At 36.1% G+C, this 22,219-nt stretch overlaps 1 protein-coding gene across 2 annotated transcripts in view; it reads right to left on the bottom strand.

Moving 5' to 3' along the window:
- LPIN2 (lipin 2) overlaps nt 1-22,219 on the bottom strand; it is a 110,745-nt gene that overhangs the window by 75,106 nt on the left and 13,420 nt on the right. The window contains exon 1 of one of the 2 annotated variants that reach the window (XM_056823751.1): nt 8,440-8,823. The exons of the other annotated variant lie outside the window; for it this stretch is intronic. Within the exon in view, the coding sequence (XP_056679729.1) occupies nt 8,440-8,556 (117 nt within the window). The 5' untranslated portion in view covers nt 8,557-8,823. Of the gene's footprint in view, nt 1-8,439; nt 8,824-22,219 lie in introns of those variants that run through there. 2 annotated transcript variants of the gene reach the window in all.

Below are 22,219 nucleotides of genomic sequence, written 5' to 3'. Positions count from 1 at the left end.
TACTCTGATCTCAGGCTACATTACTAGAAGCAGTGACCAGAAAGAAGGAAGTTATATAAATAGTCCTTCTGTACCTTGCCCTGGTTACATCACATGAAGACTATTATATTCATTTCTAAGAACCTTATTTTAGCAAGGATGTTAGATGACTAGAGAGCCATTAGGATGTAAGGGGTATAGAAACCATAACATACAAAGACTAGTTGGAGGAGCTGGGGATGTTTATCTAGAAAAGGTGGAGGAGATGAAACTTTCAAGTATGTGAAGTTCTGTCACTTGGAAACAGTATTAAACTTGTTTGAAGAACTAGGAACAATGGGTGGAAGTTTCAGGGAGGCAGATTCCCACCTGATATGAGGAAAAACTTCCTAACATTAATAATTCTCCAAGAGGAATAACCTTTAAGGGCTCTGAGGTCCCCATAACTAGAGGTCTTCCATGATACATATAACACTAGGTCTGACATTCCTTTCAACTACGAGATTCTGTAATTCTAATAAAGTGCCTTTTGCTTTGAGTGCTGTCATTGTAATACATTATGTCAAATTTCCAAGGACCAGCTTTCCTAACTAAGTACAGCAGGCTAGTGATGAATCATTTCTTAAAGAATTATTTTTTACTATGGCCACCTATGAAACAGCTTGGCATTACAAAGAAATGTCTATGCCTAGAACTGGTGAAAAGATCTGAAGGTAATTTGTGCTCCTTTTTATAATTTCCATGAGAAGTAGGCAGTCCCTGACAGTGTGGTCAGTTTTTCTTGCTAGTCTTAACTCACTGACAAAGAGCTTCAAACATGGAGGAGTGACTTTATTTTATTTAATTGTGTCATAGCACACATACCATGATGTGAAGAGTGTTGCATTCTTCACTGGAAGAGGAAGTACTCACAGAGATGAAATCACTAATATTTGAAACAAACCAAATGTAACTATTTACTTTGGGATTTTGAGAAGACAAGCTTCTTCTGATGAAAATTTCACTAACATGCTCAATCAAGTGTATTTGTATATTTTCTACTCTTATACACTAGATGTCTAGCACACTTAATATAATCTAGAATACTAGTAAGGAACTTTTAGTTTGTACCAGGAAATATGATGATAGCATCAAATTATTCACACAAGGATGATGCACTTTTGGCAAGTTTTTAATAAACCAGTATACAATTTTAGCAACTAGTATTTATTGGGGCATAGAAATTACTAGAATATAATTTCTTTGGAACATGTTAAGCTGTGGGAGCTTTTCCTACCTATTTAGGGATAGTACAGATGGTAACTTGTGACAATCCAGCAAAAGAAACAAAAGCCAGGGTGTAAGATGAAATAGATCTCTGAGACTACCATTTCTCTACAAAGGGAAGCAACCCTCACATTAATGTGACAGGCTGTGGGAACAGGAAACATATATTGAAAGTTATTCTCCTCCCTACCTCCTCCCCAAGCATCACTAAATTCCCCAACAAAAATAAGCTAGGCTGGAATGTTAAACTTTTCCTTAGTAGCCTGGAGTCTCCAAACAGCAGGTGGGTGTTCAAACTTTCAGTTCATAGTTCCTGAAGAACTTCAGCTTAGAAAAGGCCAATCTGATCACTGTTTAAAGGGTCACAGGGATTCCCACTCCCACCTTATTAACCTTGGCTAACAAGGACATACCAGTCAAAAGCTTAGTCTAGCTACCAAGGGCACTCAGAGTGAAGTATTTATTATGAAGGAAAGTAGGGGAAAGGTAGCAGTTGAGGGAAAGGGAAGAAATCCTTAAGTCTAAACTTTTATCTGCCTTAGAAAGGAACTATATATGAGAAAAATGATGCTGAGCATCCAACAGATCCTAAAAAAAGACAAAAATGGAATATGAAGGTAAAATTCTAGAGTTTAGAAGTTTTTTTTTAAAGAAATTAAATACTTTCCAGTCTTCCTGTGCATGTAAACCAATAAACATATATTCGCATAACTGATCTTTTATCTCTTATTCCTGTGCTTTACGATATTCACTGACATTTCTACCATGCTGTATGGCTTTACACATATTAAGTATGAAAGAAGAAAAATCTCAAGAGGTAGAACTCAAGTCTACTTTCTGACCCCAAGCTTAGTTTAGTCATTTCCAATGCTTAGACTGGAGCTCACACTGACTTCAGAGAAAAATTCTTCTGTTTGCAAGTTTCCCTTTGAAAGAGAAAACAATTTGCAAACTTTTGTAAAAGCAATTTGTTCATCTGATTCTAGTCAGGCTGTTATTTTACTTATGATGTACTCGAAGGTTTTTTCCAGAGGCAAGTCTAAAGGCAGGGAAAAAAAGACCACAGAATTTAGGTGGAGTGTATTTCCTGTTACTTAACTGTCCCTCTCCTGTCCAACTTCCTTGCAAAGATTATTTGCTTAAATCAGCTTTTAAGTCACATGATGAAATATTAATTTATTCTATAATGAATCAATAAACATTTATTAGGTACCTACTATGTGCCATATGTAAAAGTGATCAAAATAGTTCTCACAATCTCATAATCCATAAACTCTGAGTATTATCTATCTGTGTTTAAAAGAGAGTTCTGGAAAGCTCAAAGAAAAGGATAAACACCTAAAGATTCTCTTCAAAATAAGCAGAACTAGGAGAGCATTGTACACAATAACAGCAATATTGGATGATGATTATCTGTGAAAATGTGGCTACTCTCAGCAATGCAATGATCTTGGACAATCTAGAAAGACTTGTGACAGGGAATGCTCTCCACCTCCAGAGAAAGAACTGCTGTAGTCCTCTTTCACATCAGCATATTTATGGTTTTATTTGGGGGTTTTGGTTATGTATGAGTGTGCTCTTACAGCAATGACCAATATGTAAGTATGTTTTCATGACAATAAAAATACAATTTAAAAAACTCTAGAGCTCTTGCTTCTTGGCTCAAGCAATAGCAAATGCTTCCATTTTTTGCAAGTTTTTTCCTTTTAGGTCTGAGCTCAAGTTAAATTCTCATAAACATGAGCTCTACAAGATTCTTCTCTTTACCTGTGTTTCAAGTAAAAAATTTCTTTTATCAAGGTAAGATTGGTTTACTGCTTTCTTTTCTATTTCAGCAAAACTGATATTTCACAAATGGGGTTTCAAAAATCAGAGTATTTGGAAATTATTTCAATTTTATGGAATAGCATTGGCTTTAAGAAGTCAAGGAAAGGAGGGGGCAGCTGGGTAGCTCAGTGGATTGAGAACCAGGCCTAGAGATGGGAGGTCCTAGGTTCAAATCTGGCCTCAGCCACTTCCTAGCTGTGTGACCCTGGGCAAGTCACTTGAACCCCATTGCCTAGCCCTTACCACTCTTCTGCCTTGGAGCCAATACACAGTATTAACTCTAAGATGGAAGGTAAGGGTTTTAAAAAAAAAGAGAAGTCAAGGAAAAAAAAGAGAAAACTCCTGGTCAGAAGTAAAGAATGTAAGACAAAAAATAACATTTTTTCTTCATTTCCCACTGAGTTAAAAAGAGTGAAAATACTTTATTTTTAAGTCACTGATCAAAGAACTTAAGATTTTGTGCTTCCAATTTTCTTTCCGTGAATGACTTTCTCTGAACAGTGTTTGTATATAAATGAAAACTGAAAGGATTGCTAATAGATGGGCAGTAAGAGGGTGTAGTAGATAGTGGCAGACCTGAGATAGGAAGACATCCTCCTGAGTTCAAATCTGGCCTCAGATATTCACTAACCAGGTGATCTTGGGCAAGTCACTTACCCACACTTTGCCTCAGTTTCCTTATCTATAAAATGAGCTGGGGGAGGAAATGACAAACCACTCTAGTATCTCTGCCAAGAAAACTTTAAATGCAATCATAAAGAGTTGGGCATTACTGAAATGCCTCAACAACAACAACAATAGATTTCAAAATACAAAGCACAATATAAATGAAAAGAGTATTACTATCATAGATGAAGAGGATGGTATTGATGCTAATAAAAAGTAGAATGAAGAGTTTCTAATAATTGGTACAGCTCTACCTTTCATGACTTACTCAGACCTTTCACACTCTATCCCCTTACACTGACAAGCAATAAGTTTAACTGGGATTAAGGGCAAAGTTTGTGACAGCACACTAATCTTGCTGAATCCACCCAAAAGCACCCAAGTCCTATTCAAAGCTAACTGATACCTGAACAATATATATCCTTGGCTTCCTTCATACTACATTCTATCAAAATGAACAGACCAAGGCAAGGGAATGGCCAGGAATTAGGGCACCAGCAAAGTTTAAATTAATGTAAACAAAAGTTCAGATACTAACAGTAATTTTCCCTAGGCCAAAATTTTTATTCTATTATATCATTAAAAGACACAATTCTAAGCCATAACCTCTAGTACCAACAGTATATATATCCAAGTTTTACATCAATAAACACAAGTCCTTAAATAACTGTTTCCAAATGTCTGGTGATATAGAGAATCCCAGATATAAATAGCCAGGTTAGTGTCACCATTCCCTTTCCAGAAATCTTACCACTAAATGTTATAGAGAAAAAAAATGTGAAGCTTTTAAACTGTAAAACTGTCCATTGTCCACAGGGACAGTCAGGGCTGTGGACCTCCTAGGGAAAATGTTTTGAATGATAGCCAGTCATTTTGGGAATTGTGGTTTCCTTTCATCACATTATCCTGGGAAAAGATAGAGGAAACAAAACATCCAACTTGGAATTGGAGATTCAAGACTGGACAGTGTGTAGAGCCTGAGGAAGAAAAAGGGGGGCTTGAGTTGTAGGCAGGAGCTGAGGAGAAGATGAAACAAGGCAGTGGCTGTTCAATGGGAAGTGGAGCAACTGGACTCCCCCTGGGATAAGTGGCTGGTCAGCATCATTGTCCAGAGCAAATTGACAGGATTTCTGCAATCTGATTGGGAGAAAGGTCTGGACTATCGTAGATTCTGCCCATCTAATTTTGACTTTGCATAGATAAATACCTCACCTCTCATTTTGTAAGATGACTGTGGAAAGAGTGCTGAACTTGAAATCAGAATACCTGGGGTCAAATCTTGGATTTGCCATTTACAACCTGTATGACTTTAAGCAAGCAAGTTTGATGATGTCTTAGTTTCAGTCTCATTATCTGTAAAATGAGAAGGTTAGACTAGATTGCCTTTAAGGTCACTTTCAAGTGAAATTCTATTATCCTGAATAAGATGTCCAGCTCTAACATTGTATGATTCCATTAGTCATTTCCTATGATTCCTCAAGAAATACTGATTGAACATCTACTATGTGGCAAGGCATTGTGGTGGCTATTGATGGGGACCTACGCAAGTCATATTTTCATTTGAATATTACATTAATTGGTCATTGGAGCAAAGGAGTTTCATTGTCAAAGGTATGAAGAATTATCTTCTTCTTCTTTTTTCTTTTTTAATTAAAACCCTTACCTTCCATCTTAGAGTCAATACTGTATATTGGCTCCAAGGCAGAAGAGTGGTAAGGGCTAGGCAATGGAGGTCAAGTGACTTGCCCAGGGTCACACAGCTGGGAAGTGGCTGAGGTCAGATTTGAACCCAAGACCTCCAATCTCTAGGCCTGGCTCTCAATACACTGAGCTACCCAGCTGCCCCCGAAGAATTATCTTCTTAAAATTCCCCAATTTAAAAAAATGACTGGGTTAATTCATGTTTTATTTTACCATGTGATCTTTATTATATCTTGAAATAATTTTTAAGAAAAAAGTCTAAGCTCTTTTCATTCTTGAATTACATAAGAATTTGATGGTTAGATGATACTGTGATTACATTTCCACCTGTGTATGATGAGGCAAAAGACAGAAGGAGCATGCGTTATCTAGATTCTGAAGGCATGTTAGTTGATTTGAACAATGTTTATGTAATACACAAGGACTACAAAATCTATAAATATCTATAAAAAATTTTAATTTATAAGCAGAACATCTATTAATACCTTTACTATACCTCTAAGCCATTCAAAAATCACAAGTTCCTCACTATTTTTGAGAGGGGGAATCACATGATTCCAAACTGCATATTACATAAAGGATATAAGAGCGAACTCTGGTAGAATTCTCTAACCAGATATCACCTGACAACTCAGAAAATATCAACAGCAAGAGGAAGAAGTTCCTGTGGTTGGTTTTTGCTATTCGTTGCTTATTTACATATATCTGTGCATTTATATGTATAGATGTACTATTTACTGCATAAGCAAAAATTACATATTAAGGGACAACTAGGTGGCTTAGTGGACAGAGAGCCAGTCCTAGAGATGGGAAGTCCTGGGTTCAAATCTGAACTCTGACACTTCCTAGGTATATGACCCTGAGCAAGTCATTTAACGCCAGTTGCCTAGCCATTACTACTCTTCTGCCTTGGAATTGATATTTAGTATTGATGCTAAGACAGAAGGGAAAGCTTTTAAAAAAATTACATATAAAATGGGGGGGCGGCTCAGTAGATTGAGAGCCAGGCCTAGAGACGAGAGGTCCTAGATTCAAATCTGACCTCAGACACTTCCCAGCTGTGTGACCCTGGGAAAGTCACTTGACCCCCATTGCCTAGCCCTTACCACTCTTCTGCCTTGGAACCAATACATAGTATTGACTCCAAGATGGAAGGTAAGTGTTTAAAAAAAATTTTTTTTAATTACATATAAAGTAACCAACTAGCATACTGTTATATTTCCTTATAATCTTTATTTTTACTTTGTTAAAGGATATTCCAGAAACAAAATATCCCTCTTTGTTGTTCCCAAATTGGGCTCACACATAGATAAGAAGCATCTAATTTAGTAAGAAAACACTAAACCAAGTATGCCTTTGGACCAAAGGATTTGAAATTAAGAAGTGTCTAAATCTTGATGCCAATGTGATAGCAGGTTTATAGGAGCAATAAAACTTCTATGAAAGCACTCACTAAACTAAAACTAACATTAAAACTAAAGTCAACTTGGCTATTAAACAAAGGACTCAGGAATGGTTGCTTTTTTGTTTGTCTGCTTGTTGTTTTTAAAGAAAGGTCGCATGCCAACTTAGATCTCTGTCTTTTTAAGTTTAAAGGGAATAGCATTTCATTTTACTTAAAGAAGTATATGTACCCAAGTAGAGTTAACACTGGTATATCCAATAGCTGACAATATCTCAAAGAATCAAGCTGAGTTGATTGAGGAAGTACATTTTCAAAAAAAATTCATAAAGCAAAAAACAGAATGAAAATTTTTATTTCAAAATGAAATTGTATTAAAATGTTTACTTTGATTGATGATTGCCTAGTTCTTCTAAGTGTTAAGGTATCCTATATTAATTAATGTAGACTTCTGGAATGCTAATTAGCTTCCTGCTATAACTTATATTAGTCATATATTATAACAATAATAGCAAAAGAGAAACAAATTTAAACACTTCACTTGCATGTTTTAAACTAATAACACTTTCTGTTCTGAATCATAGAAAAAGGAAAAAAGTAGTCAATACCTTTCACACTTCACTACAATATATAATTCAATGAAACTCAATTTCAAAACACTGATTTGCCTTATAAACACTTAAAGTTTACTTAAGTCAATAAGACGGTCTTTCTCTTAGGCACATAAGGGCCCAGGCCACTAACAGTTTTTGAGGTCCTTAGTCATAATTTTAAACATAAGGATACATTTAAAAAAAAACAAAGAAAATATACTTGGAAAGGGCAGATAGGATTTATTTAACAAATATTTTCCTCAGTTTTTTCTTGCAAAAATTATCTTTACTGAAGAAAAGTCTAGTTTCCATGCAATGTCAAAATTGATAGTAAACCTAGACACATCATTCTAATATTCCCAGGCTGGTAAATTTTAGCCCCACTTAGAGCCTGAGGTCTAAGTTAAATATACTTTGTGTCCTCCTTCCACATTCTAACTTCCCACACAAGTTTATGTCTTTTTACCCACACCTCAACTACTGACTGAGAACTAAACTGAATGTGAAACTAGTATTGTTTCAAACTTCCTTCAAAAGGTTTTTTAAGAATCACAAAGTTTAACACAACTACAGTACATACGATTTTTTGCTAATTGGGGAGAACTGTAGTATATGTAAGGAATTAAGAATTGGTAAGATAATCAAAGAAGTAACAAAGAAGTATAGATGATGAAGGAAAGAAAGGTCATACTGAAAAGAGAAGGAAAGATCAATGGCTAAATATTGCTCTGACATAATTCAAAAGCTTAGAGATCAAGGTATCAACCAAGAAAAAGAAGAGGTCTTTAAGATTACCTAGGCAAAGTACCACATAAATTATATATTCCTAAAGAATTTTTTTGAATTGTTGACATTTATAAAGTAAAATCAACCAAACAAAACCCCCTCAACATAAAACTTCAAGAGAAAAACATTATTTTTCTCCCTGTATCATTCACAGTTTGAATCACTAGACAAAGGAGACACACACACACACACAGAGATACCTGTGAAGAGATAACTTACCAGGATACCAGAAGGGGTTTTCCCAAGAGAAATATTTTCAGGTTTATTTAATGTGCCTTCATCATTAACATTCTCCTCCTCCTCCTCCTCCTCATTATTATCTTCTAAGTAGAACATTTTAAAATTAAACTAGCTCTTCAACCATGTCTTTTACATTGATGAAAACACAAGTCTGAATCAGAAATACAGAAACTTGCAGCTATTATCCAGATTGGAAGAAGGTTGTTGCCCTGCAGACACAATGATATGCTTAAAACTGAAAGGAAATGGCTCTTTAAAAAAGTCAATACATGAGACTTCTTCACCAATAAGATTTGCTTAAATTGCTTCAGCCGTTCTCCCTCAGTAGAAGATAAGCAGTGGCATGGGATAGACTTTGCCACATGTTTATACTGATAGGTACTCAGTCCTACCCAATCACATGACATCCACTGGTACCTCCATTAAGCTAACAGGGATTTAGTTAATAATTCTTTAAACTTATCATGTACTCTTTAAAAAATACCCTACATAAGTGAAGAAATAAACAAATGAATTATCTAAGGGGAAAAAAATGATTAGCAGCCACTTTCTGAACAGGGCTGGGTTTCCAAAGAGCTGAGCAATGTTTACATATGCCCAATAAAGATGTATTTAACAACAAACAGAACCATTTACATGTGTCATGTCATTACGGTCCAAAATCTAGTCTAAATTATGAATGAGAGCTTTGCGGCCACTCGTTCCTGCAAATACGGCAGGAAACGAGTTTGAGTCTGATGAGTAGACCATAGGATCAGAGATTTAGAGCTCAAAGGGAACTTAAAAGTCATCAGATCTGAAACCTTTGATTTTCAAGTATGGGAACTGAAGCAAAGTTACTTGTCAAGGGTCACACATCTAGTAAACAGGTTATGTTTTTTAGAGGAAAAAACTCCTTGATTTTCTTTTTTAAACTCTTAAGTGGATTTTTTTTTCAATTCTGACTTTGAAAAAATGGATCTATGTCTTTAAAAAGGATAACCCAATGAAGAAAAATAACTTAAAATAATGTAACTCAAGCAAACTCAAACTCCAATGAAATCTATGCCTTATCAGTAGTCACTCAGTATTCACAGAGGACAGTATAATGAGGTTAGATGTAGATTCCATACTAAGATAAAAAAGTGAATTTTACAGAAAAGCTCCAGCTAGCATAGAGTTAATGATAATATAAGACTTAAAGAATCATACAACTTTAGAGCTAGGAAGGGATTTTGAAATCTTGAAGACCAAATTTCTCATTTTGCAGATGAAGAAACTTAAGGGCTTGAGAGAACTTAGTTTAACTCACCCAAGGTAAGTAAGTTAGTAAGTAACTATGGATCTACCATCTACCATCTATCCATTTTCTTAAAAAAACAAACAAACAAAAAACAACCCACAACATTCTATAATGGAGGCACTGCCTCATTTTTACTTGACACATCATAAGAATTCTATTAATATATCCCAATACATTTTTGTAGACAGACAAAATTAGGGCAACTAAGTGGCCACAGTGAATAGAACGTGCAGTCAGGAAAATTGGAGTTTAAATCCAACCTAAGATACTTCCTAGCTTTGTGATCCTAGGTAAGTCACTTAGCTTCTGTGTACCTCATTTTCATCTGTAAAATGAAAGTAATAATAGTACCTTCCTTCCTCCCAGGGTTGTTGTGAGGCTCAAATAACATCATAATTGTAAAATATCTAGCACAGTGTCTGACACATAGCAGGTGCTATATAAGTGTTAGCTATTATTACTATTAAATACTAAATATTTGGAAGGGAAATAAGTAGTAAAAATTTTTGCCCCTAATATCACAAACACCAAGAGGATGAATTATAGAATAAAGCATACAGTTCTGACATCAACAAATCACTACTAAAAACAAGTCAATATGAGGAAAATTATCAAAAAGTCAATCAAAAATATCTGCTGAGGTCTCATTTTATCCTGCATATTTTAAGAATTACTACATGTAGGCGATAAAGAGTAGACGCAAACGTTCCCTCTAGAAAATTGCAATCTAGTTGAATATATAGCAAAGGAAAAATAGAAAGCATAAAAATCTCACTCACATGAAGAAAAGATGATCATTAAAAATAAATGATTATACACTAAATTTTTTTTTAAAAACAGTTGAAATTCTTTCTTTGTGCAATGCTGTAGTTTTTATCTCTAACATTAGATGGCAGTAACAGAAAACCCAATTTGGGGTATTGAGGGCAAAAAATTTCTTTGGAAAAGAAAGAAAATTAAAAAGGACATAAGGAATAAGGTGGCAGTAATCCACTGAATGATGGGGGGGGATGGACATAAAGGGAAACAGGGAAGAGAAATTAGTGATAAGAAGAGAAAATATAACCAAAGGTATATTAGGGACAAAAACAGTATTGTGAATTTGGAGTCAGAAAACAAATTCTGATTCTGATTCTTTCCGTTTGCAAGATTTTTGGGGAGTTATTTAAACTCTAGGAGCCTTGGTTTCTTTGTTTACACTAGATGAAAGGGTTGAATCTGAAGATTTCAAAGGTCCTTTACAACTTTAAATTATGATTGTATGAAAAAAGAATTAAAGAAGAAAGGAAAAATCTGAAGGATAGATAGCTAGAATAAAAGAGAATTGGGGAGGTAACTAGGTGGCTCAGTGGATTGAGAACCAAGTCCAGAGCCAGGAGGTCCAGGGTTCAAACCTGATGTCAGGTACTTCCTAGCTGATCCTGGGAGTGTCACTTACCCCCTTGATCCTAGAATGATCCTGGACAAGTCACTTAACCCCCATTGCTTAGCCCTTAATGCTAGGAACCAATACACACTATTGATTCTAAGAAAATGCTAAAGAGAAAGTATAAAAATACAAAAGGAGGAAAGTGAAACAAAGGTAAGAAAATGGAATAGATCTTAGAATTTTAGCATTTATGAAAGGGAAGTAAGTGTATAGACTTAAATGTAATTTAAAGGTCACCTAGGCTAACTACCTCAATTTACAGATAAGGAAACTGAAGCCCAGATGAGTTAAATGTTGGGCCCAAGTCACCCAGTAGTAGAGGGTCCCCTAGTCTATAATCTTATGTTCAAATACATGAACACCACCACTACAACTGGACAGGTTAGGAATGAGAAAGAAAGGAGGAGGAAGTTAGATGAGAAATGATAAGCTTCATTGGAAGAAAAGTCACTTGTGGTTAACTCTTCCCAATCCTTCTATCTTTTTGTCCACTATGGTTCAAGTCCTTCTAAATGTAATAATAGCTATCATATATAATTTATTATGTGCCTGGAACAGTGCTAAGTACTCTATAATTACTGTCTCATTTGATGTAAGGAGTGTCCCATTATACTTGTATTCTCTGGAGTTTGCACCAATTTTATTAAAGAAAAATAGCATATACTAGATTTTCACAAAAATATGAATTGGTTTAGATAAGAATAAGTGCTCAGGTGGAGACATTACAAGTTACTATGGTATATTTTTTAAAATTCAGTTAGACTTTTTTTTTTTAATCACCTAATAGGAATAGTCCTGAACTGAGAGGCAGTCATAAATAGAATGGAATGGAGTGATCAGAGCTTTGTTCAGGGTACCAAGAGAGACAGTGACAGACAGAGAGACAGAGAAAGAGAGAAGGAAAAATAAGAGGAAGAGAAGAAAAAAAAAGGAATTTACCTGACGAAAGGCTTCTCCATTCCAACCCTCAGTGAGCTTCTTCTCACTTTCCTCTAGCCCAAGATACCAAGGGCTCTTTTCTCCCAAGAAACCTAGTGTTTTAGACTCCAAGGTTTCTCCCCAAGGCTTCCTTCTCCCATCCCGGACCATAAACCAAAACATTAGTGATTCTGAGATACCCATGCTCACCCAACAGTGAAGGAATTATCTAGACATATTTTTCCTATTCCACTCTGGAGGGATAAAAAGGACACAGTTCTAGTACCAGAGTTTTCTTTTATTACTAAAATGGATCTCCTGTCAAATTGTATCTCCAAAATCTTTGTGAAGGAGGATAAAATTATTTATCCTTCATAACAATTGAGTGAGAGGCAGTAAGATATTGGGGGGGGAAAGAGCTAGCCTCAAAATCAGAAGGCCTGGGGTTTAAATCCCATTTCTGACACATATTGACAGTGTGTCCTATAACAAATCACTTCACCTTTCAATGCCTCAGGCATTGTTCTAAGAATAGAAGTTTCAGAGAAAATGCAGATTTGAACTGGTAGTGAGAGTTCTTTACTAAGATGTCCTATGCTGATTAAATTGCAAGCATGATTAAAAAGAAAAAGAGAGAACAGATGGAAAGCGATCTCTAAACTCAAAAAATATATAACTAATTTGATTTTTTTCCTAAAAAGATGAAAAATGTTCTCCAAAGCTAAAAGAAAATGTTTCATACTACTAAATTTATGTGTCCTTAAAGCACTCATCCACCAGCTGATGGGAGAACACCTTACCAGTTTATCCTGTTTTTATCCAAGTTTAAGATGTCACAGCATATAGGAAACCTATTATTGTCTATCAGAACGACTAGCAGCCATGTTATTTCATCTGACCTGTGGTTACATTGAACATTTCTGATTCAAAGATAATCCTATTATAATACTTTGATGTGTTTTTGTAATAATTTTTAGTTCCCTGTATGTATAAGATGGCACTAGCTGATGAACTATCAATAAGTCATGGTCTGATATTTTTCCAGAAACCACTCTTGTTAGATTCATAGCACAGTATAAGAGAGATTAAGGTTTCATTCCCTATGAGTAATCTACTATACAATTTGGGCAAGTAACTTAATCTCAGTTTCCTTGCATGTAAAATGAAAAGATTGGGCTTGATAACTCTTTAAGGTCCTTCTATAATCCACCCAAACTTTTCGAGCTATTTTTCATCATATTTAATGGAAAGTCAGCAGAGGTAGAGTTAAGAATAATCTTGTCCATCTGCTGGACAACTGATAAATAAATCACATAGTTCATTAGAGACTTTCTATGTGCCAGGCATTATGCTACGTTCTAAAGATACAAGTATGAGCAAGCAAGATAGTTCTTGCCTTTAAGAACCTTACATTCTAATGAGGAATGGCAACAACTAAAGGGGAAAAAGAGGTGTGGAGATGGCCAAGAAGTGAAATGGAGAACTGGATCTTGTCAAGGTAGGATGAGATCACAGGGAAAGAAAGTTAAATGAAAAGCATTTGAACATGACAAACACTCAAGTGCCTTTATTTCTATTTCCTATCACAACCAAACTCATAGAAAAGTTTATCCTTGCTACTGCTACATCCAATTTACTCATCTCCCATTTACTTCTCAACTCCTTGCATATGATCTATAGGCTTATCAAAGGTATTTCAACTATGAAGATGGATAGTTTTTTTCTCAGTTCTCCTCATAGTCGACCTCACAGGAGTTTCTGACACTGTCCAGGAAGAGACAGTAGTGGACAGACACTCTCCTCTCTTAGCTTCCCTGTGTAAAGATTTTACACCTGATACTGTTTTCTCCAAATTCTCCTTTAACTTGCCTGACTGCTCCTTTTCATTCTTCTTCATAGGATCATCACCCATCTGAAAGTTCCCAACCATAGTTTCCCTCAAATCTTTGTTCTAGGTCTTTTTTTTGCCTCTCCTTTGTACCATTTCTTTTGGTAAGTTCATTGACGCCCATTACCACCTCTATGTAGATAACTCCTCAAGTATAAATTAAATCCCAAATTTCTCTCAGCTTCCAAGCCTGTTATACTATCTGCTTTTTGGACATCTCCACCTGGAAATCTTATCCCAATCTCATATGCTCTCCAAAATAAAACTCTTTCTTTCCCCCTAATCCAAAGGAGGGAGGCTTTATATAGGCTGCCCCCCAATTCGATAGTACCTCCTTGCCTAGGTTTCTCAGAATTCTTAACTTACTTCAAAACTCATAGACTACCTCTAACAGAAAGCCTTTTTCATCTGCACATGACTCTCTTCCAAGTTCCCTATAGTGAGTGTTTATTCCAAAATTTAGTATGTTTTTACTTATCAACATGCCAGCAATACCTCCCAGGAAAACAATGTTCACAAAGACAGGAACTAGTTTCAATTTTTTAATCTTTGTATTTCTAGTACCTAATGAAGCATCTTAACACTTTAAGAAATATCTGTCAACTTGAAACAATGATCAAGAGATGACCAAGAACATTTAAACTATCACCTTGGGATTAAAACCTATTCTAAATTTTACTTAGTTATCCTGTGATATTTCCAAAAGCATCCATAAAAAAGTCACACTAATAAGTTATACAGCTTCCTCCATTCTATCTCTTACCTCAGAATTCTTCTATTCTCCCCAACTGTTAAGAGAGGAAGTTCTTTTTGTGGGGGAGGGCAGAGGAAAGGAAGGAAGCAAAAAAAAGGGGAAACATCCAATGTAACCTAAAAATGCTGCTGGCTATCACTGAGTGAGACCTAGAGTGGAAGTTCTTAAGCTGGGGTCCACAAACCCCTAAAGGATCTAGGGATAGATTTCAAGGGGTTCATGAACAGGGAAGAGAAAAAATACACCTTTATTTCACCACGCTTTAACTGAAATTTAGCATTTCCTTTAATCATTTTTAATTTAATGTTTCCTTTATTTACAAATATTATTCTGAGAAGGGGTTCGTTGAGTTCAACAGATTGCCAAAGACCTATATGGCACACAAAAAGTTAAGAAGTTTTGCACTAGAGTATAAAAGGAATTACCCATCAAATCTTGACCCAATATCCTGAGCCAAGCTATCCTGGTTAAGAATTTGATGAAGATTTCTAGTTTGTCCTTTCTCTAAAGGAAGGGATTACACATATAATTGTTTCTGTTTAAAGTCTTTCCAAGAGAGGGGACAAGTAGGTGGCTCAGTGGATTGAGAGCCAGGCCTAAAGAAGGAAGGCCCTGACCTCAAATCTTCCCTCTGATACTTCCTAGCTGTGTGATCCTGGGCAAGTCACTGAACCCCCCATTGCCCAGGCTTTACAGCTCTTCTGCCTTGGAACCAAAACACAGCATTGATTCTAAGACAGAAAGTAAGGGTCTGGGAAAAAAAAAAAAACTTTCCTGAGAATCTGTGATAAGAAAAAGGTTAGAGTTCTTCTTGAGAATAAAATGCCAAAGTATTTTAGGGTTTCAACAATAAGTTGTAAAGTCAGTATGAAGGATGAAAACTTGCCAGAGATATCCCCAAGTAGATAAGATGCAAAGACATAATCATGAATGATTTTATCACCAGGGCAAGTCAAAGAAAAGAACCTCCTAAAGATAGTTACAAACTATACTCAAACTATATACTATATATAGTATGCAAACTACAAAGTATACAAAACTGTAGACAATTAAGCTTCTCATACTTCATAACTATCCAAGGAATGACAACTCAAAATGAATTTCACTTCCCTATAGTAAGGCATCCTTATTTCTGTTTTATTCGGAGTGAAAAAAAAATTTGTTTTCTGGCCTATTTGAGAAACACAAAATCAATCCACCAACAGTGAGCACTTCCTATATGGTAGGCCCCCTAAAGACAAAGCAAAGCAAAGAGTGAGCTAACCTTAAAGTCAGGAAATCTGGATTCAAAAGTTCTACCTTCTGAAAATATTGGTTGTGTGAACCTAGGCATGTCTGTCTGTCTGTCTGTCTACCTCTCTCTCTTTAAACCCTTACCTTCTGTCTTAGAATCAATACTATGTGTTGGTTCCAAGGCAGAAGAGTGCTAAGGGCTAGGGGATGGGGGTTAGGTAACTTACCCAGGGTCACATAGCTAGGAAGTATCTGGCCAGCTTTGAACCCAGACCTTCCATTTCCTAGCCTGGCTCTTATCAACTAAGTCACCTACCAGCTCCTGTCTGGGAGTGGCTCTTAATCTCTCAATGCTCTAAGCATTCTATAAGACTAATTCATGGAGAAGGTGCCAATATGGAGGGAGATCTTTAAACTAGTGAAATCAGAAATTCCCTCCCTATATCTATCCCTAAATGCTAAGTATTGTGCACAAAGTAAAAATAGTTCCTGCCTTCAAGAAGCTAATGTACTAATGGAGGAAATGATCATATACATAAATGAATACATACAAAATGACTAATATGGAAAAATGTTTTACATGTAAAATCTATATCAGATTGCTCTCTGTCTCAGGGAGGGGCTGAGTTAGGGAGGAAGGGAGAGAGAGGGAGAGAATTTGCCTCTCAAATTTTTAAAAAAACAAATGTTAAAAATTGTTTTATGTACAATTGGGGGAAAATAAAATATTATTTTAAAAAATACATGTTTATAACAAAAATACATAGAGTAGACCCAAGATAACATTAGAGAGGAAGGCACTATCAACTTGGGGTGGGGCAGCTCTAAATTTATCATCCTAAAACAGGGTAGAGATCTACATTTGACAAGTTTCAATAAATGCAAATTTTGATAATGATAGGAGCACATAATTATAATAATAACAGCCACTACTAAGCTGAGATTTGAAATAAGCCAAAGCATCTAAGGGGCATCTTCTTAAAAAAAGCCCTTCCGGGCATGGAAAATCGCCAGGGCAAGGGCACCAAGATGGAGCATTGGTCAGAAGAAAGAGCAAGTAGCAATGAGGGAGAAGGAAGGAAAGAATAAACATTTATTAAGCACCTACTTGCTATGAGCCAAGTGCTTTACAAATATCTCATCTGATAGTAGGGATGGACAGTAGTGTGTCTGGTGGAGAATAACATATAAGAAGACTGGAGAGGCAGGAAGAGGCCAGATTTCAAATTACTTTCAATGCCTGAATTTATATTCAAAGCCAGAGATAAGAGGGAACTATAGGTGTTCTGAATTTGGGAGAGAGGGTAGCACAGTCAGACCTGAGCTTTTGGAAAAAGCACTTTGCCTGTTGTGTGGAGACAGTTGAAGCAGAAAGACCAATTAGGAAGCTACTGAAAGAGTCCAAGGTGAGAGGCGATGAGAGCTTGAACAGTGACAGTGACTGTAAGTAGAGAAATGGGAAAGATCTCATGGAGAAAGAAACGATACTTGTCATCTGATTTGATATATAAAATAAGTGAAAGTGATCAATGAAAGAAACTTATGAATAGGAGTGCCTTGAAAAAATGGTGGTGCCCTTATCAGGAATCTGAAAATTCAGAAGGGGAGAGACTAGGGAAAAGGCACTGAGATCTGTTGTGGACATGCTGAATTTGACATGCCTCTGGTATTCTAGTTCTAAATATCTAACAGGCAGTTGGTGATACAAGCCTAGAGCAAAACTTTCTTGTAGTTATCTTCTTCCAATAATTACTTTGCGCTGGGAAGCACGTAAAAAGTATGGTTTCACGAATACAGGGAGTTCCCAACATAGTGAAGCTTATTTGTAAATCAGTTATAAAACTCAATTTTCTCATGGAAACAATGTTAAGCAGATGATTCCCAGGCCTGACCACAAAAGTCTATTCAACCCATAGAGGCCTGAAATAAAATAGTATATTATTAGTCTTATAGAACTTAACTATTCCATGTAACAATGTTACTATTTGAAAATGAGCTCAGAGTTTCACCTTCAGAGGCAAGGAACTAAACTCTGGATTCCCCAGTGGGAATAGAGACAATTCTAAGCTCCAAGCTACTCATGGGGCACCTCAGTTTAAAGCTGGGATTCTAAACTTTTTTGTTTTTTAACCTACACCTGTTGGGCAGTCTGGTGAAGCCTACAGATTTCTTCTTAGAATACAGCTTTTAAAGGCACAAGATACATAGAATTATAATGAAAACCAAATGTATTGAAAAAAATTATCCAAAATATGTATTTAAAAACAAATTTGCAAGGGGCAGATAGGTGGCTCAGTGGATTGAGAGCCAGGCCTGGTGGGTTCAAGTATGGCCTCAAACATTTCTTAGATGTGTGACCCTGGGTAAGTCACTTAATACCCCTCTCCCCCATTGCCTAGCCCTTATTGCTCTCCTGCCTTGGAACTAATATGCACTATTGATGCTAAAATGAAAGGTAAGGGTTTAAAAAAAAAAACAAAAACAAATTTGCAGGCCCCACTTTAAGAACCTTTGGTCTAGTATATTACATTTTGGAAAGGACCCTGATTGAACTTACCATATAGAAAAGAAGGATTAGATTTGTTCTCCTTGGCCCCCAAAGTCATGGAAATTACAAAGAAGTAAAGACTGGGCACTATTTATACTCCCACTATGACATTGTCATATTGCACCAGCCCTGTGTCAAGAGGCTGGGAACAGTTGAGTGAGTTGTTGAGGATGCAAAAGCAGTTTTAGATATCAAGTTGGCAAAGGAAAGGGGATAGAGGAGGGAAAAAAATCCAAATCAGATGGCAAGAAAGAGCATATCTTCCAGTTAGCTACCTGATGCTCAAGGGTATTATACTTGAGGAGTAAGGAGAACCTCAGAAAGATTGGGACTATTTGTAATTAAGAAGCTGGTGATCTTCTCCTTTACTTTACAGAGATAAAAATAAAACCATTCTGACTCTTGAAAACCCTATTTTTATTAACTATCCAGAGCCAGAAATGCACTCATAGTCTCCTAAAAATCACATTATCTCTTTTAGAATGTTAAATATCTCACATTCCTGGATGCAGTTCTAAAGATATTTTTTAGAGTCTTTCTATGACCTAGGGATGATATTACTTTCATTCCAGGCCAGAAGAACCTAAGTGCTAGAATGTCTAATAACAGAAGGAAGGAAGGAAACAAGCATTTACTTATTTATGTATTTATTTATTTAACTCAGTACCTTCTGTCTTAGAATCACTAATAAGTGTATCAGATGTCTCTAGGCTCTATCCACTAAGCACCTAGATGCCCAGAAAGAAGCATTTATTAAATAAGTGTCTACTGTGTGTCAAATATGCATATAACTGTTTGTTAAACGATGCTTTCTCTAGTAGAGAGAGGGGAGAGAAGGTGGGAGAGATCTGGGAATTTTCATGTAACAACACATTAATTCATTTTTTAAAAGCAGTGTGCCCAGTGGAAAGAACACCAGATTTGGCGTTATAGTTCTGCCATTTACTATCTGTGTAACCTTGTACAAGACCCTTCACATTTCTGGGCCTCAGTTCTTCATCTGAAACATGTGAGGGGGTTGGATGAGATGGTTTCTATGGTCTCTTCCAGCTCTAAATCTATCATCCTATAATGGGGCAGAGGTTGCCATTTGACAAGTTTTAATAAAAGCAAATTTAATATTTAATTTAATAAAATAATAAGCACATAATTACAATAATGGTCACTAATAATTTTTATCATTGGGTTGCAAAGCATTAACATTATATAATTTTAATCTTATGTCTACCCTGAGAGGTGAAGGCATTGTTGTCCAACTCTTCATGACCCCATTTAGGGTTTTCTTGGCAAAGATACTAGAGTGGTTTGCCATTTCTTCTCCAACTCATTTTACATTTGAGAAAATCTAAGCAAACAAAAGTTAAGTGACTTGTCCAGGGTCACCGAGCTATTAAGTGTCTGAGGTCACATTTGAACTCAGGAAGATTAGTCTTCCTGACTTCAGGCCCGGCACTCAATCCACTTTAACATCTAGCTGTCCCAACCTGGGAGGAATGTACTATTGTTGTCCCCATTTTACTGATGAGGAAACTGAAGCAGAGTGCCCAGGGTCGCAAAGTAAGTATCTGAGGCAGAATCAAGGCTTGGTACTTCCAATTCCAATACTCTACCCACTATTTCTCTATCACCTCTTTACCTGGGAAAAAGACAAAAACAAAAATCACACAATAGCATATGTGAGGGTAAAGAAAAGTTATTTATGTTACTCTTAATGGTTAAATGTTTACAATGTCTGAATTTTAGCTGGATAGGATATATTTAGTCTCTGAAGAATGAGAGCAACTCTTGAAATATTTGAAGAAATGTTTCCATCTCCTAAGAGATAACAATATTAATGAGAAACAAAAGGTTCCCTCATAGTTGTAATGTTGTAATTCCTTTGCCCCTCATTCCCAGGTTTAGTGTCTTCATATTTAATTTGGATGGAAAACCACCCTCCCATGGAATAGCAAATTAATTTTACATATTTTAAATTTAATCTGTAGTTGCAACCTAAGGATTTTCTTTTAGCAAAGCTAAAGTAAATTAAATATTCACAAGAAGTTTTATTTTGCAACTTACAATTCAAATTTGGGATTCAATCAGCCTTGTGGATTCAATTTGTCCCTAGTGGGAGTCAAACACTACTGAAACAATTGAAAAACAACTGAACAGCCAGCCTAATGGGCACAGTTGTAATTATAGTGAAATACAAAACTGAAAAAAAAAAAAGAAATGACATGTTCTTTGCCCAAATCATGAGTCTGTCTGACAGTATGATACAGTGGGAAGAACACTATCGCAGTCAACAGCTATCTTACTTGGAGCAGAATGTTTGGCTTTACTGAGATACAGTTTTCTAATCTATATGATAAAAGTATTGGATTAAATTATTTCTAAGGCCCTTTCTAGCTCTCAAATCCAATTATTTCATACTAAACACAAACATACATACATTATACCTTGAAATTATAAAAAGGAAATTTTTTCCTGTGACACAGCTTTCACTAGGCAAGTGAGTGTTCTAACAACCGTTCAGGAAAAAACTAAAGGTTCTATCCCAATTTCATTTTTTTTTAAACTCCTACCTTCCGTCTTGGAGTCAATTCTGTGTATTGGCTCCAAGGAAGAAGAGTGGTATGGGCTAGGCAATAGGGGTTAAGTGACTTGCCCAAGGTCACACAGCTAGGAAGTGTCTGAGACCAGATTTAAACCCAGGACCTCCCGCCTCTAGGCCTGGCTCTCAATCCTATGAGCCACCCAGCTGCCCCTTCCCCGATTTCATTTTGATGTGGGTATGAACGCAAAAAGAATCTTGCCCCTTATCTAGGGTCAAATGAATTTAGGCACAAGAAAGTTACTGATTCTTTTTTTGCAGATAAGTTATTTCCAAAGATGTATGATCCTACTTTAATGTTTAAATTCCTACACTGAGCAAATCATAGGAGTTAGAAGTTAAGAGTTAGAAGGGATGCTATTAATACCTCATTTGATAGCTGAAAAAAATATGGCCTAAAGTGGCCATAGGTCATAGAGAAATTGGGAACTCTTTTTTTAGCAGTATCCGCATAGCAAGTTTATAACTAATGCAAGAAAAATCAGTTTCACTAATGTTATTCAGTCATTTCAATAGCGTCTGACTCTCTCTGACCCCACTCTGGTAAAGCTACTCTAGTGGTTTGCTAGTTCCCTCTCCAGCTCATTTTACAGATAAGGACCTCAGGTAAACAGGGTTAAGTGACTTGCCCAGAGTCACACAGGTAGGAAGTATCTGAGGCTGAATTTGTATCGCAAAGATAAATCTTCCTGATTCCAGTCTCAGCACTCAATCTGTTATACCACCTTCTTTGCTTCTTTGCATTAATTTATAATAAAAACTAAATGGTATTGCCCAACTCATCTTTTTAAACCAGACTTGGCTTAAGTCCAAGTGTATTTTGGTAATTTCCAAAGATCAAGCCACCCCAAAGGACAATTTGCTGCCACTAATGATGCCAAAAATTATAAGCCAAAGGCTCTAAAGGCAATTACCAACGAGAAATTCTGAATGTGTTTTGAGTAACATCAGCATCACTGGAACAACCAAGAGCAGATCCTCCTAAGGTGAGTAATGTGAAAGATACAAGATTTATTTGGATGTGTTGGTTTTAAAAGCACCTTACTTTATAGTCACTTATACAGTATATACATTTTCTTCACTCTTCATATTTCTCTATGCCTTTATAAAG

This window comes from Monodelphis domestica, chromosome 3, assembly GCF_027887165.1.
Source record: "Monodelphis domestica isolate mMonDom1 chromosome 3, mMonDom1.pri, whole genome shotgun sequence".
NCBI classification, from domain to species: domain Eukaryota; kingdom Metazoa; phylum Chordata; class Mammalia; order Didelphimorphia; family Didelphidae; genus Monodelphis; species Monodelphis domestica.
The sequence above is the reverse complement of the archived record's forward strand: the minus strand, read 5'-3'. Positions and strand labels throughout refer to the sequence as shown.